The sequence below is a fragment of the Chinchilla lanigera genome, unplaced genomic scaffold, assembly GCF_000276665.1.
Source record: "Chinchilla lanigera isolate Chin_1 unplaced genomic scaffold, ChiLan1.0 scaffold00022, whole genome shotgun sequence".
Taxonomy (NCBI): domain Eukaryota; kingdom Metazoa; phylum Chordata; class Mammalia; order Rodentia; family Chinchillidae; genus Chinchilla; species Chinchilla lanigera.
In genome coordinates, this window is record NW_004955423.1 from 511,635 (window position 1) to 528,387 (window position 16,753).

The 16,753-nt window shown below is 34.9% G+C and overlaps 1 protein-coding gene and 1 pseudogene across 1 annotated transcript in view; one reads left to right on the forward strand and one right to left on the reverse strand.

Moving 5' to 3' along the window:
* Nucleotides 1-16,753, forward strand: part of Arhgap29 (Rho GTPase activating protein 29) — a gene marked incomplete at its 5' end in the record, with an annotated part of 58,959 nt that continues 42,206 nt past the window's right edge. Inside the window, 3 exon segments of the mRNA XM_005384999.2 lie at nucleotides 1-40; nucleotides 6,180-6,416; nucleotides 16,599-16,733. Coding sequence (XP_005385056.1) covers nucleotides 6,212-6,416; nucleotides 16,599-16,733 — 340 coding nt within the window.
* Nucleotides 12,493-13,000, reverse strand: LOC102016394 (annotated as a pseudogene).

Below are 16,753 nucleotides of genomic sequence, written 5' to 3' on the forward strand. Positions count from 1 at the left end.
CGTGAGCGTTGGCGTCCGGGACGCGGGATGGAGCGTCCGGGTGAGTGTGGGGCGGCGAGAGTCGGGGCCGGGTCGCCCGCGCGGGCCGCGGAAGGGTGGCGGTCCTGAGCCGCAGCGGAGGGGCCGGGAGCCAAGGGTAGGGCCGGGCGGTGGGGGCTGACGAGCGCGAGGCGCGAGCAGACGTGGATCGTAGCAACAGCGAACAGGTAGCGATACCACCCGGCGCAGGCTGTCTGCCAGCTTCTGACTGAGTCTCAGAACGGGTCGCTGATTACTTGGCTCTTGCGCAGGGAAGCCGAGGGTAGGAACTGCCCCAGCACCCAGCCCCGGGGCCGGCAGCGGAGGGCTCAGCCCCGCGAGGACTGCTGTCCTCAGTCCAGCGAGGTGTTTTAGGATTGTCATCGTCTTGAGTTTAGGAGGCATGTTTTGTTTGAGGGAGCCTGGGTCTCAGTGGTTTGTCTCCATTCGGTCTTGAGGTTGATGATTTTAACCAAACCAAAAAAATTTTAAATTTAATTGGACCGGTGATAGCAAGTCTGAGGCGTTTCAAGACGGAGTCCAAGTGATGAACCTCGTGTCTCAATGTTTATCTTTTTAAACTTCCTCAAGAGGGAATTTGCCTCCAGCCTTCCCTGGTGGCAGGATGTTAACTCGGAAAAGGCAGGAGTGGAGCGCCCCTTCCCCTCTGTGTTTCCTTGACTTTATCGCTTATTGCTATCAACTTAAGCTGTCTGTTTTGGTTGCGCTGGCCTTGCCTCTGTATTTAAGTCCCGGATGGGGAACGTGCTTTTTGGCATTGGGTACTTTTGGCTGGCCAGAGACGAGCGTGCTGCCTGCCAGGAATGCTAGACATTCTGGAGGCGTGGGAGGCTGGGCAGCTTCCTCTTTTTAAAGCGCGCTGGATTCGCACTGCACAGGAATGAAGTGTATGTGTTGCACGCCTTCCTTTAGAAATGGTTTGCATATTATTGATAAAACTTTTTGACACATCCTATTCTGTTTTGGGTGGTGCTTAAACTGTAAGTAAAGACCTTCAGCATTAACTTTTCTTATTTTTTCTTTCAATTCTTACCAAATCGGAAATAGTAAGATGGAAACCAATTAAGCACAGATATTTGGAGGCAGCTTTACACTTCAATTACCCCAATGCCTATAATGAAAAACATCTCTGTAATGTACATTTTGCGTTGTATGTGTGTGGGACAAGGAACGTTTGACATAGGCTCCTAAAGTTTTGGAAAAGCTACCCTTTTGGGAGACCAGGGAGTTCATGTACACTTTTTAGCCCCCGCCCAGGGCTTGGCACGTGCTGCTGCTAAACTAATACCCTCAGCTCTGTGTCCACCTTTCTAATGTACTTAGAATATAGAATACACAGAGAAAGTAGTTTTATGTGGTGATTTTCCACTTGTTATAGAATTCTGTGATAAATGGCTAATACATGTTTTTAATCTTGATGATTTGGATTTGGAGGAGAGGATATAAGAATTAGAGTTTCACAAATACTTGGCTCAACTATCTGTTTACACAGTTCAAACTTTATTTGGAGGCCTTTTAGTAGGTTTCCATTAAGTCAGTTGCGTTTTTTGGAATTGTTTCCTGTCTTATATTTTTTGCTCACAATCTACAGATGTAGTGAAGCCAGCGCTTGTTTATTACTTATGTTTAAAAACAATTTCCCACAATAAGCCAGTTATAATGCTAATAGTAATGGCTAACAGTTATTAAGTTTTTATGATGAGCTAGACACTACTTAGTACTTTCTATGCATTAGTATCCAATTTAATTGCCAGTTGCAATCTGTTATTAACTACATTTTATGTTACCACTTACCTCAAGAATATTCATTTTGGCACATGGGAAAGAGGTGTATATGATCTCAGTATATATTTTCCAAACTTCGTACAGTTATGGAAGCTTCCATTACATTTGTTATTCTAAACATTTTAACTGCCGTGTTTCCTTTTTTCAGTTTAAAATGTGAAAATGATAAAGACTTACAAAATTACCACATTAATTATAATGCTACCTAGAGTTAGGTGTAATCCTTTTTAGACTCTCCCCTCTCCTCCCCTGACAAAAACACACTCAAAAGCCATCTTACACGAATCACTGAGGAGACTGTTAACCTAGCAAACTAACACTTTTTGAGGTTTACTTAATAAAATCATTATTTTTGAGTTTTTAAATTTAGTAACTAAGTTGTAAAAAGTGTTTCAAAACTTAAAAGTTATTGGTGCAAAAGGAGATTTGAGTATAGTAATATGCTCAAAAATTGTCCTAGGTTCATTTTAGAAATTATACACTTTAAGTATAGTTTAAGTATAGAAATTACATCCTCAGAAATTTGAATTAATCAAAGGACATTGAATAAAGCTAATAAATATTGTAGCACCCTATTTATATAATCAGGGGAAACATTGATAGAAATACAACTTTTGGTTTGGTTTTCGGTTCAGGCGCTTAAACCCAGGGCCTCCTGCATGCTATCTATCCCTGAGCTACACCCCAGAAATACAACCTTGATTTCAGTTTTATGTAATTTTGGCGTCACTCAGCCGCATATCGTTTTTTTTTGGAAAGAATATTTTAGACAGATTTTAAAAAATTTTTTCACAAAATTTTTCTTAGTACATTGTGGCACATCATGAATATATCCATTGTGGGTAGTTGGTACATGTACATAATACATCTTATTTTTTTATGTCTCCTATCCTTCCAACCCCTCCCTCTATCTCGTGGTCCCCTTACCATTTGCCAAAGACCTATCTCCCTATTTCCTATTGTTTTATCTTTTATATTGCTCTTTTATTTATTTATACTTTTGATTTCTCACATAACAGAAACCATATGGTTATTAAGCTTATGTGTCTGATTTATTTCACTTAACATTATGGTCTAAAGGTGCATCCATTTTCCTACAAGTGACTCAAGTTCATCCTTCTTTATAATAGAGCAGTACTACATTGTTTGTGAGTAAATACTATACTTTCTTTTTCCATTCATCTCTTGATGGATTTATAGGCTGCTTTCTCAGTTTAGATGTTATGAATTGTGCTGCTATAAACATGGATATGCATATGACACTGTAAGATGATATCGTTAACTCTTTCAGTAAGATACCCAGAAGGGGAGTCACTGGGTTGAATTTTTAATTTAAATTTTTTAAGGAATCTCCATACTGATTTCCAGTGTGATTGTAGTTTACATTCTCACCAACAATGTAGATGAGACCCTTTTCCTCCACAGTTTTGCCAGCATTTGTTATTATTTAATTTCTTGATGATCACTTCAAAATATTGCAACAAGCTATTTTTGCTCTATAAAAATTTATTGTAACTATAAATCTGTAAGTCCATATTCTTTCTGCAAATTCATTATTCATCCTGAATTTTCTCTCTCCATTATTCATTATTCCATCTTTCATGTCCTAAGCACTGTGCAGTGAACAAAGAATACATGGTTAGCAAACAGACATGGTCTTGATTTCCTGAAGATTGTAGTCCAGAGGAGAAGACACAAATCATTTGCTTGAACTGTGATAAATGCAGTGATGAAACTATATGATTCCAGCAGGCACATCCAGCTTGTGGCCCACAGCCTACTTGCCCTCTGTCTCGGTTACTTTTCTCTCATTGCTGAGACAAAATACCTGACATCCAGTATTAAGGAAGGAAAGGTTTATTTAGCTTACAGTTTGTGGAGGTTTCAGTCCATACTTGGCTGGCTCCAAGGCAGAGTGGCACATGGCAGAGGGCAACAGTTCATGGCTGTGGAAAACAGCAAAAGCAACAAAAGCACAGGGGAGGAGCAGAGGCAAGTAGCCTCTTTCCCTCCCTTATATTGTATGCAAACTATCTGCCCCACGGCAAGTGTAGCACTCACATTCATAATTCCATGAATCAGTCATAAACTCTAGAAGCCCACCCCATGACTGCATTAGGCTTAGGGGGGAATCCAGACACAAACCCTAACACCCTCTTTCTATTAATGTTAAAATGAAAAAATATTTAAAAATAAAATTTGTCATCTACATTAACAGTATTAGATATTTTATGTGTGGCCTAAGACAATTTGTCTTCACTCAGAGCAGCCCAAACAAAATACCTTTTGAGAGTCTGCTGTGATTTAGTGGTAGTAGTTATGGAGTAGTGGGACTTGTACATGTAAGAAGGTTTCTTTGAGGAAGTTGAGCTGATATGAGTAAGTTTATAGTGGGTAAACAAAGGAGTAGTGAGTGGTCCAGGGAAATAGAATTGCATACAGATAGGACCCTAAGATGGTTTCTTGAAGTTATAGCATTGTATGTAAAACCACTTTAGTGAGTTGGAACCTACATTTTAAAAAAATCAAGAGTTGGGTGTGGTGGCAGTGGCACGTCCATATAATTCTAGATACTTCAGGAGGCTGAGGCAGGAAAATAGCAAGTTTGAGGCCAGCCTGGTCAATTTGGCAAGACCTTGTCTAAAAATAAAAAGGGCTAAAGGTCTTCTCACACCATACACAAATGTACTTAATGTGTGTCTTGGTCATGATGTACAATTCATGCCGTGGGTTACAAAGACTGAAAAGAATGAAAAGGAGGTGTGTGTTGAAGGAGTATGACTCCAGATTACATTACAGAGGCAGGTAGGAGCCACATCTCACCTTGAGCCTTATAGAGCCTGACATCTTGTGTCTTTTGGAATTGTTTTGAGCAGACAAATGACATCATGGGATTTTTGTTTGAAAGTTTGCCTACTACTTTTGTAAAGGGGCAGGATGGATGTGGAGGGATTATTAGCACAGTAATTGAGACAAGAAGTGATGGTAATTCACTAGTGTGGAAATAGTACAAAATAGTGGATAAATTAGAGAACTGTAATCAGGAAGAAAAGTCTATGGAATTGGGTAAGGTACAAGGGTAAATGATCCAGTAATAGTTTTTATATGAGGAAGATATTATTACATAAAACTTGCTACTGTGATTTTTTTCACAGAAGTCCTTAGTTTCAAAGTATCCAAATATTTAAGACAAGCTGAAAGACCTTTTAATAGTAATGCTTGGGCTAATTTAATTTTTCTGAAACAAAGTAAGATTCTCTTAAATGCTGATGAGCAAGATTTGATGTTTTAAACATTGAAAAATCTTTCAATTTTATGATCCTTTTTGATCCTCACACAAACCTGTAAGTAAATTGTATTAGTCGCACATCTGAAAATTATTAGAGGCAGGATTTCAAATCTAAATTTTTCATATACCAAAACATTGTCTTTACTATACCATCCTGAAATTACCAAAAATGTTACTTATTCTTTTTTTTCAGTACCAGGGATCAAACTCACAGCCTTGTGCTTGCCAGGCAGGTGCTTGTGCCACTGAGCTATATCCCCAGCCCAAAAATGTTATTTATTCAGGCGGGATAAATCAGATTAGTGGGAAAGTAAATGTAATTGAACTTCTTTTATGTGGTGAATGGACATTGCTATACTGTTGTCTCATTTAACTCTTACTATAATCTGCTGAGGTCAATGTGTTGACAGGATGTTTCCCCCATTTTATATATGAGCACTGAACTGTGTTCCTAGCCCTTTATTATTTATTTATTTTTTAAATTTTGAGATAGTCTTGCTAAGTTTCTAAATTGCCCTGGCTAGGCTCCAACTTCACTCCTGCCTCAAGTTCTTAGAGTGCTGGGGTTATAGTGCACCATGCCCAGCTTTCACCTTTATTTTTGAAGATACTGTTACTGAGGGGAAATAAGCCTTCAACTAAGCGATGTTTCAGAACAACTTTTACAATTAAAAAGATTCTGTATGATAGGAATTAAGAAGAAATTATTAAGAGCATGGATTTTGATGTCAGGACAGTCCTAGGTTTATCTCCTAGTTGATCATTTATCAGTTGAAAGTGTGACAAATTTTTAAAATGTAGACCTCAGATCTCTTACTTACGAAATGAAAAGAATGGTAATTTGACCATCATAGAATTGTCAGGATTACTGACACTTAATAACAGGGAAGTAGTATTATCAGTAGTGCAGTATGTGTGTGTATGGATGTATGTATGCATTTATTTTTAAAAATCTAAAAATAGAATCCTAAGATGGGCTGTGGACTATTTGTGAAAACCTAGTATGTCCCCCTGGCTGATATGGTATTTGTTTTCTCTCTTTTTTTTTTGTTTCTTGCCCCTTAAGGATTTCAGTTTTTCTGACTGTTAAATGAGAGGATGATTGCTCACAAACAGAAAAAGGCAAAGAAAAAACGTGTTGAGGCATCAGGCCAGCTCTCTACTGATGTTACAGCTTCTGAAATGGGGCTCAAGTCTGTAAGTTCCAACTCCGTTTTTGACCCGGATTACATCAAGGAGTTGGTGAATGATGTCAGGAAGTTCTCCCATATGTTACTGTATTTGAAAGAAGCTATTCTTTCAGGTTTGTCAACTGTTTTTCTCTTAGTATTCTTACCAAATAGTTTGTAAAATTTTAATTTCCAGCCAAACCACAGATAAGTGTGTACACAATAGTAGGAACAGGATATTATTCTGCTTTATTTTATGACTTTTCCCCCCCAAAATGTTTGCTGTTTAGAGTGTAAACTGTTTGTAATCAAGTAATAATGTAATGTATAATAAAAACTTTGCTAATCTTGAAGAAGATAAGAGTACAAAAATGTTAAAGTTTCTAGCAGTTAGGTTCATTTTACACAGGATAATTTAAGACCATTGGAATTTTAACCTTGTAATGTAACACAGTGTGACTGGTCTTTAATAAGCAAACTAAGGTTTATAGCTTCCATTGTTGACCTTTTTGCTTCAACCTAGCTTTCCATGTCTTTGCCAACTTAATAACTGCCATTTGAATGAATTTTTCTCAACAATCAGATTAATTCTGTTTTGCTGATCTGTATTCTCTTGTTGAATTAAGGAATAATCATAGAATTTATTCTCTGTAAAAGTGGAAAAATAGGCTTGATTTTCCTAAAGGGACCGTATGTCTCCTATTTGATCTTGGTACCAAAGTCTTTCAATTTTTAGTGCTTCTTTAATATCCAAATTTAATGTCAGTGACAATTAATAATTGTGATAGCACCTGTTCTTTTGTGATAAATAACCATTTATTTCCATATTCACTATAGTATATCTAGTAGATATAGCAAGTGAGAATCCCCAGTGGTATTTAAATGAGACTTTCTGGGCTTTCATAGATATTTGTAAGATTTCAATAAGTATTTCTATGTAGATAAATTAAATGCTTATTTTCTGAAATGCATTTTGAAAAGCAGAATTAAAACTGCACCTTATGCTTGTACCAAAATGGTTTATTTCTCATGTAGCTATAATATTCTATTTGAAATTCCCAAAGTAATTGGGAAGTGAACCCTCAAAATTTGAATTTTTCTTAAAACAGCAATCAAAAGGGGCCAGGATTATAGCTCAGTGGCACAGTGCCTGCCTGGCAAGTGCAAGGTCCTGAGTTTGATTCTTGGTACCAAAATAAAAAGAAAAAAGAACACAGCAATCACATGTCATTCTTTGGAGACTATATAAATACTATTAGAGAAGAAGTTGGTCACACTCCCGCTAATTTTAAATTTATTTCATTTTGAAGTCTACTTATGAATTTGAAATGGCAGTAATGGTAACTTCTTGTTGTGGAAAGGTATCCTAAATACCTGGGTTTTGGTAGGAAATTCTTTATGCCATTTATTTAAAGAACCATAAGCTGGGTATGGTAGCACATACCTGTAATCCCAACACACTGGAAGGTTGAGTCAGGGGGATCACAAGTTTGAGCCAATCTAGGCAATTTAGAATCTTAGACCCTGTTTTAAAAAAAAAGAATTAAGAAGGACTGGAATATAAAATAGCTCAGTGCAAGGACCCTGGATTTAAACCCCAGTAACACACACACACACACACACACACACACACACACTCACTCACATCCCCAAAAGAAACAAAAAATTTGTTCTTTTTTTTTTTTTTTTTGGTTTTTCTCCGGTACCCAGAACTGAACTCACGACCTTGCGCTTGCCAGGCAGGCACTTTTGCCGCTGAGCTAAATCCCCAGCCCCCCAAAAATTTGTTCTTAACAGAGTGTTTTTAAAATTATTTGAAAATTCACATACAATGAGATTTATTCTTTTTGATGTATATTTCATTACTGGACTAATTTTTAAGATGAAATTTTAAATGATACATTAGTTGATAAATCACTAACTTTAGTTTAAGGTAAACATGATTTTATTTAATGTATCAATTTAAGTTTTTTATTAATATAAGATTGTTTTAGTCAGGATTTCTATTTGTTTTTTTATTTTCCTTAGGAAATTTATTTCTTCAGTGGCTTTGCCAATACTTTGTCTTTTGCTCCTTCAAAGAGTGGATGCCAAATTTTGGCATCTTTTCTCTTAATTTGTATCTATTAGCTGTTAAAAAGTTACCCTTTAGGAATGAAAACTGTGATATATAATTAAGTTACCTGTTAGTCTAATCAGAATATCATTTTTAACATGTATACTTGAGCTGTAATGAAGCAATGATTTGAGAAGTCACTGGACTCTTGCCTCTGGTGTTATATCATACTGTTGAGGTTAGACTTAGATTAATAGCTTTGTGATTGACTTACAGCTATGTTTTCGTTTTTCCGAGCTAGTTGCAGAAATAATACACAAGTTGAGCATCCGTTATCCAAAAATTCAAAATCTAAAGCCTTTTGAGTGTAATGGTTATCAAAAGTTTCAGATTTCAGATTTTAAATTTAGGATTAGGGATGCTGGACATGTAAACTGTGAAATATTCCAAAATCTGAAAGCTCAGAAATCTGAAACACATCTAGCCCCAAGCATTTTGGACAAGGGATACTCAGCCTACATAATTGTCTATGGTACTTTTTATTTTACACGTACTTGCACATATAAAGAAACTATATTCCCCAGTATCCACAAAAGCTGGTACTCGTAGCTACATTTTACATTTGAGATGTGTGTATAACTAAGATTATGTGATTTTTGTTAGTGTCTTCTTGCCAATAAATAAGGAGCCAGGAAATTCTTAATGCAAAATGGTATATTCTTTCCATGCTGTTGTAGCTGCTTCACATGGCAGGTACAGAGTAAAAACACTCTGTTTTCATTATTTTATTAGCTAATTCTGTTTCCTATAGTAATTACCTAGACTTACACTATCTGGCATGGTAAGCATTAGACATATGTGACTACTTTAATTTTAACTGAATTAGTCACCTTTCACATGTTCATTAGGCTAATGGCTACCATATTGTAGAATGAAGAAACAGAAAATATCCATCATTTCAGAAATTTCTGTTGGACAGTGCTGGTATAGACATTTGTTCTTTATCATTATTGAGAATATTGAGGTGAATTCTTTATATATGTGTAGTATAGTATTATAGTATATGTAGTATTTAAAGGAAACAGCAAAAATTTTTATTTGAGGCAAAAATGTAACAATATTACATAGAAATTGGAAATCATTTGAAATCCCTTTCCTTGATTTGGCTTTGGAGTATGTAACTTTTACTTACTTCTTTGATTTGTGCTAGCAGATCATTTTCTACCCAAATTACAGAATTTGGTTAAATTGGTAGTAAAGAGTAGCAGAAAAAGCTCTGGAAAGAGAATCATATTACTTAGGTATCATCTAGGTACTAGGCCTACTTTTTTGTGGTTTTTTTTTTTTTTTTTTTTAGACCTGTTTTTGCTGCTAACTTTGGAATATAGTATAAGTCATTTGTTAACAAGGCACTTGTACCATTTTACTGATTTTGTGATTTAAAATTTGATTGGAATTGAAAATGTATATTTTCCTGAATGTTGACAGTTTGAAGCTGAAGAAGCCAGACAAGTGTTTGGTTTTTAACATTATGTAATATACTTTACAGGTATTCCCTCTCCCCTCCTCCACACAGAATCTAGGGTGTGTGTGTTTCATGATAGGTAGCTTAAATGTGATATTTATGAAATTTTCCCAAGTGGAGTCATGAAGCAAACATTACAATCATTGTTATAAAACTAAATAGAAAAAGTCCATGTCTGTCAAAGAGCTTTGTATCCCCAATAGGGTTAAGATATGTGTACTTTAAAAAAATTTTTTTAATGTCTGAGTCAAAATGGAGAGCTTAGTTATGAGAGACTGGAAGACTGAAAGAGCACAGCATTCAGTGATAGAGTTTAGTGATTTTCCTTCTGTTTCTCTCTAGGTAAGGCTACCCTGTAGTCATATACAAGTACTATACACAAGTAGCAGATGTGGAATTTGACTTTTTAGATCTCTATCCTTAGATCTCTATTCTTAATTATTAAGAATAATTACAGGGGTAAATTTTGTATCTTATATTAAAATATTGAAGATCCACATATGTACTTCATATCTAATTATAACACTGTAGATTAATACATGTTGTGTCTAGGTCCTAATAGAGGTTTATGGTCCCCCTCTCCAAGGAATAGTGTGTTCTGAGTTGTAAATAACAGATTCATAAATGTTCTTCTTTCTCACACAATAATTTAAAATATGTCCTCTCCATTCTCAGGCAAAATATCATTGAAGGAAGCTTGAAATTTTGGAATTTGAAAAGTGCAGGCTTTTAAGTTAGGCGAGTAGGAATAGTGGAAAATATCTATAATGTTTCTACAACTTATTTTATGGAAATGTCAACAGTCTAATACTTCTTGCAGCTTTGTCTTTTTGATATATAATTTACTGTTGTGACTGGTATTTTTTGGGGGGCGTAGGGGCTGACTTTTAAGTAGACTAGAAGGGAAGATAAAGTTTATCACCAGTTTCTGATAAATGAGCTAAGTTCTGTAATTTTTAAAAATGCCTTCTAATTTAAGCATTTATTACTTTGTAATACCGGTTCTGATCTCTTAAGTGGTAGCTTCTGATTAAGTCTAGATCCTAGATTTTACAGAACTGTAGTCAGATAAAGTTTGTTAACTTTCTAACACAAATTTTATTAAACAGTAGTAGTTAAATGAAAATACTATTATATAGTTGTTACATGGTTGTCGGTAGTTCTGCATAAATTTGCACTTTTATTTGAGGTACTGTCTTATCTTGTCTTGTAAATTAACTCAGTTTTTTTCCCAGGTTAAATATAGAAGATATGCAGGGTTCTTTTTTTTTTCTTTTTTTTTTTTCAGAAAAATTTCAGTGGGTGTTAATTTTCCCATTGGTAATTCCTAATTTTAGCTTCACAGAAATTTTGAGAAATATTAGAAACATGGGAATTGATAGTCCCAAATGTGTCCTGCTCTGTCTTCTAGAAGTAAACCTCTTTAAAAGTGTCTTCCAATGAATATCACTTAAGAGAAGTTAATATGAATGTTAGTAGGTTATGGCTTAGTGAATGGAAGGTGTGCGATGAATCTTTGAAGAATGAACTGTATAAAACTCAGGTAGCTTATTTGTTAAACCTGTATCAGTTCTTAAGCAGGTGGTGGTCATCTCTGCTTGCCGAGAATGGTTTACATAGTTTAACACCATTTATGGTAGCAACCACCATATTCATTGGAAGCTTTTAAACCACTCATTGTAAAGTAGCTGTCATTTAGCTATAATCTCTTTATCCATGTGGCAATATATCATAAGGATTAAGAACACAGATTTTAGAGCCAGAATACCTGAGGTGGAATCCTCCTTCTGCTACTTGTTAACACCAGGCAAACTATTTCTCTTTTTTGTACCTCAGTTTCTACGTCTGTCACGAGGAGATAGTAGTGCCTGCTTCGTTGGATTGGGTGAGGGGAGGGATTAAATGAGATCCTATATTTGAAGCTCTTGGAGTGTTTTAAAATTTCAGCTGTTATTATTCATACATTCCACAAGCTCCTCAGGCCTCACTTTTATCCTGTAAATTCAAAACTCATTACAGCAAAAAAAAAAGAAATAGAGATTTCCTGGCAAGAAGTTCTTGTGCTTTTTTCGGACTTGTTTTCATTGCTTTCACTAGAGCAGTGATCGTGAACCTTCTACAGCTGTCAGTGATACAGACAGCCCACTATGCCATAAGTTCACGGCCACTGCCCTAGAGGTTAAGCTTTGTTAACAAGACTAACTTACCAATTGTCAGTTTTTAAATTTTTTTATTTAATTTAATTAATTAGTTAATTTTTTTTTTAGAATCTTTAGTTCTAATTACTACAGAAGTACAAAATTTGTACAGGGTATTTACTGATAATGACATTTTGATGCTTGCCAAAGGGAAAATAAGCTACTCATATACTCCAATAAAATTTAAAAATTGTGCTTCACATTATAGAATCTTCCTAAAATGGAGTAGTAAAATGCCTACACAGCATCCGTTCTTATTACACATATATTTTCCATTAAAGATTGAACAGAATATCTTGACTCCACTGCTGAGAAATCCATGGTTGACAACTACATATGCATTTCCTCTAAGAAACACAGCATTTGCATTAAGCCCATTTCTCCATAAAGTTCCCCTTATTAGCACACTACCAACTTCTCTTTAGAACTGTTTATATGTCTTTTGTCTGATCATCATCTTCAAATTTCATGATTTCATTTTTTAAACAATTTATAGTTTCATGACTTGCTTTTAACCTCTCCTTAAGCTCTGCAATTTCAAAGCTTGTTTTTTTCTTGGCAGCTTCTAACTTTTCGTTGGTTTTCACTTCAAGTTTTGCAAATTCTGTCTCATGCTTATAGGCTCCTAATGTTAGCTGACGTGACGTTGTTAATAACTGTTGCATCATTGCTGTTGGGTCTTGAAATATCATTTCATCATAGAACTCTGAAACAACTTTTTGCTATTTAAAAATTTAAACTTTAATGTTTGCTGTTAACCAGACTCTGACCCAACATTGCATTGGTGTCTGATTGGAATAGCTTTAACAAACGGTATAGAGTTACAGGTCCTTCATTCGGGTCAATGAAAAATATTTTGATGATTATTTCGAATTCACCCCATCCTGTTTCAGTAATTTCGTATGGAGGCTTAGTAACAACTCTTAAAGGATTTCCGAAATGTCAGGTTTTTTAATCAAGGAAAATATCATGTTTTTCCATTTATTTACTTAAGTATTTCCATGCAGTGTTTGCAGTGTAAACACTGTGGTATTGTATTAATTCATGAGAACCAAAAAGTGGAGCTGCTTAATCTGTTTTCACTTGATAAGCTGAATTAAACAAAGTAAATGGCACAAATAGATGAAACAATAAATTAAAACTCAGATTATCATGTTACAGGGATAGTATATAAACAAACTTTGGGATATTATTTTATTGTTCTGGATAATTTAGTGTTAGGATTTTAGTTGAACTTCATTGTATTCACATTTACAAAACATTTGTAGTGTAAATTAAACTTCATTTTATTTATAGAATGGCCACTATATCATTTAAAAATCATATTTAGTTACAGGATTAGATTAAATACTCTAATTTTAAATTGATAGGTATACACATTTTTATAAAGTGTGTCCTTAATGACTACTTTATTTCCAAGTAATTTACTTAGATATTACATATAAAGTAAAATTTAAACTTTAATGTTTGCTGTTAACCAAACTATTGTGGGGCATGCCTGTGTTTTTTATTGAATACAGGTCTATGTGAGGTAATCTGTTTTGAAAAGTATTTAGTGTGAATGGCTCACAGGTTTACTAGTAATCATTTGTGTGTAAGACAGTAATCAATTTCATTTCTATTAAATATGTTTAATATTCAGAACTACTTTCTAAGGGTGACAAGACAGGTAATTTTTAGCAATTCTCTTTTATGGATGATGAATCTGAGATCAAAGAAGTCAAGAATTTCATATAGTCCTATGGTTATTTCAAGGAAGTGGCACATGAAGGATTGGAACCCAGGTTTCTTATTCTAAATCTGTTCGCGCTCTGCTCAGCCAAGCACCTGCTTTTCTTTCTTCAGTATAGGACAATATCTGTTACCTCTTGTTTTAGTCATTGTGCTATTGTTTTGTTTGTTTGGGGGAGTCAAACAGGAGTAATGTTAATAAGTAAGCTGTTTAAATTCCTTAGAACTTTTTATAAAGTTATATTTTTAATTTAAGAGGTTTTTGCTTCATAAAATTGAGTTTGAGGACATTTGCTGAAGATTGAGCATAGTGGCACACATCTGTAATCCCAGTACTCAGGCAGCTGGGTCAGGTAGATTGCCCTGAGTTTGAGGCCAGCTGGGCTACATGATCAGTTCAAGAACACCCTGAACTGCAAAATGAGACCCTGCCTCAGAAAAAAGTAAAAATGGAACTTCTTATATTACCATTTAAGGCACAAATAGTTGAGGGCTTTCTATTTATGAAATCCCAGGTGAAGTAATATCAGGATATATTGATATCCTAGTAGTTGACCCTTTACTGAAGTATATAGGAAAGTTTATGAATCTTTGTGATTAACATTTTCCTTAGTTGTCTTGTTAGTTTCTCTTGATTTATAGGCTTCAGAAATTTATTTAATCATAGGAATTAGAATTATTTGTAGTGCAATTTTAGGTCTTTCTACAGAGTGTTATTAAATAAATCTGTTATGATCTTTCAGTATGTTGATTTGGAACAACTTCATTATCGCTTTATAAGGGCTTCTTTGGAGGAAAAGGAATTTTAAGTTGGTAAACCATTTATGCTGATAGTTACTGGAGTAACATCACATCATATCAAGAGTACTTACTTTCAACATGATTTATTGTTATCACTGTTGTCCTTGATCAACTGTCTTAAGTACTGTTTGTCAGCTGTTTCTCCATATAAAGTTACTGTTTTTGTCCTGCTATGCAAACTAGGAGAAAAGTCATCATGTATAATCCACATTTAAGGGTATTATGCTTTACCTCCTTCAGGACAAATTTTCTACATAAAGTATTTAGTATTCTTTTACATGAGAGATTTATTTCTTCTCTATTACAAATTTATTGTTGATTATAGTAAATATAAATGTTGGATATTTAGTTTATATGTTATAAGCCAGTATTACTTTATTAATTTTTTACTCAAGTATTTCCAGATTTGGCCAGTGAGAACTCTTTCATTATCTTCTTATATACCTTTGACATATGCTTCTCATTTTTTTAAAAAAAGTCTTCCTTACTTTCTGATCCTACCAGATGCTCCTGTCTTAGCTCATACATTTTCTACCACTGTCCTAGAATCAGCTGTTTCTTTAAGAATCTGTGGTTTTCATTGGAGCATAGTATTAGAAACCAAGATCTAGGTGCTACATATGCATGCTGAATACTGGGATATCTTTTAAAAGCATCATCTGACAAAGAAATAACTATGTGTGTATGAATCCATTTGGCCATATACATATATCTATAAATATATCTATGTATAACCATCTATATTAAGCTAAAGTCAGTTCTTAATGAAGTGTCCGACTTTATCACTATATTGACTAGTATAGTCTCCTTTTATGTCTAATTTCCACTCCAAAGTGAGATATCTGATTCCTATCATCTGCCCTCCATTTATTTAGTTACTCAATTCTAGTATACATGTATAGCAGTGTCACAGTTGTTAACCTAGATTTCCATTGGGAATGGTAATCCAGAAATACGCTGCATGATTATAAGTAGCATCCTTTTTACTCACAAAAATAGTTTGGTTTCGATGGTAAGTTATGTAGTCACCTTACTTACATGGCTTGTAAAGCTCTTATTTGCATCCCTCTGACCAAGGGTGGTATAAATGAATGGAGTAGACTGGGGTTAGACTAGTGAGTCCTGAGGAAAATGCACATCTAGGAGGGCAGCACTGTTTTGTTTCAGCTGCAAGGGCCACGGAGAAAGGTAGGTTTGGTAAAACCAAGTCTTACTTTTGTAGGACTAGGCAGACATCTGGGATTTTTTTTTTTTAATGATCATTGGCAACTAATTCTGTTTTTCTAAAAAGTGCAAAAATGTATTAAAGATCTGTATATTTTATCATATATAATTGATATCACAGTTTTACACATGAAAAGATCAAATGATGGTCCTTATATATATGCCTATGAGTTTATGGCTTCCAGTAACTAATAATGCAAATAATCAATTCTGATGTAGAAAATTAACATGTGTTTTTTAAAATATTGGTTAATATTATCAGACTTTTTAGGGGTTTTAACTTTGTTACTATACATTGACACACTCACCCACAGGGGGCATAACTTGAATGTCTGCTAGGTGGCTTGAATCATTTGTGGCACATACATGACTGTCGCATGCATGACTGTACTACTTTCTGCCACCAGTGGTGCAAGCCACACAGTGGTGGTTCAAGCCAGCAGGAATGTGTTAAAGTGTAAGATAGTAATAACTATAAGACAGAGAATACCTTATATAGTTTCCTTAGAGGAAATCTGGACAAAAATGAAAAAGGTAGTACTACAGTAAATTAACCACACTTGAGAGAGCCTTTGAAATCCTTAATGAATGAAAATGATTCATGATTTTTGAGGGCTGTCTCCATTGTATATATAATTACAGTAGTGAAAATACAATTGAATGTGTAGTAGGCAAAAATTGTGGAACCAGTGCTTTCTTTGTGAAATATGCGTCACATGTTTTGTAGCTTAGATTTCCAGAATTTTGCTTTAGAAGCACATTTAATTTTTTTCCTTTTAAGATTGTTTTAAAGAAGTCATTCATATACGTCTAGAGGAACTTCTCCGTGTTTTAAAGTCCGTAATGAATAAGCATCAGAACCTCAATTCTGTTGATCTACAGAATGCTGCAGATGTACTTACTGCAAAAGTGAAAGGTAAGGAAGATACCTTAAAA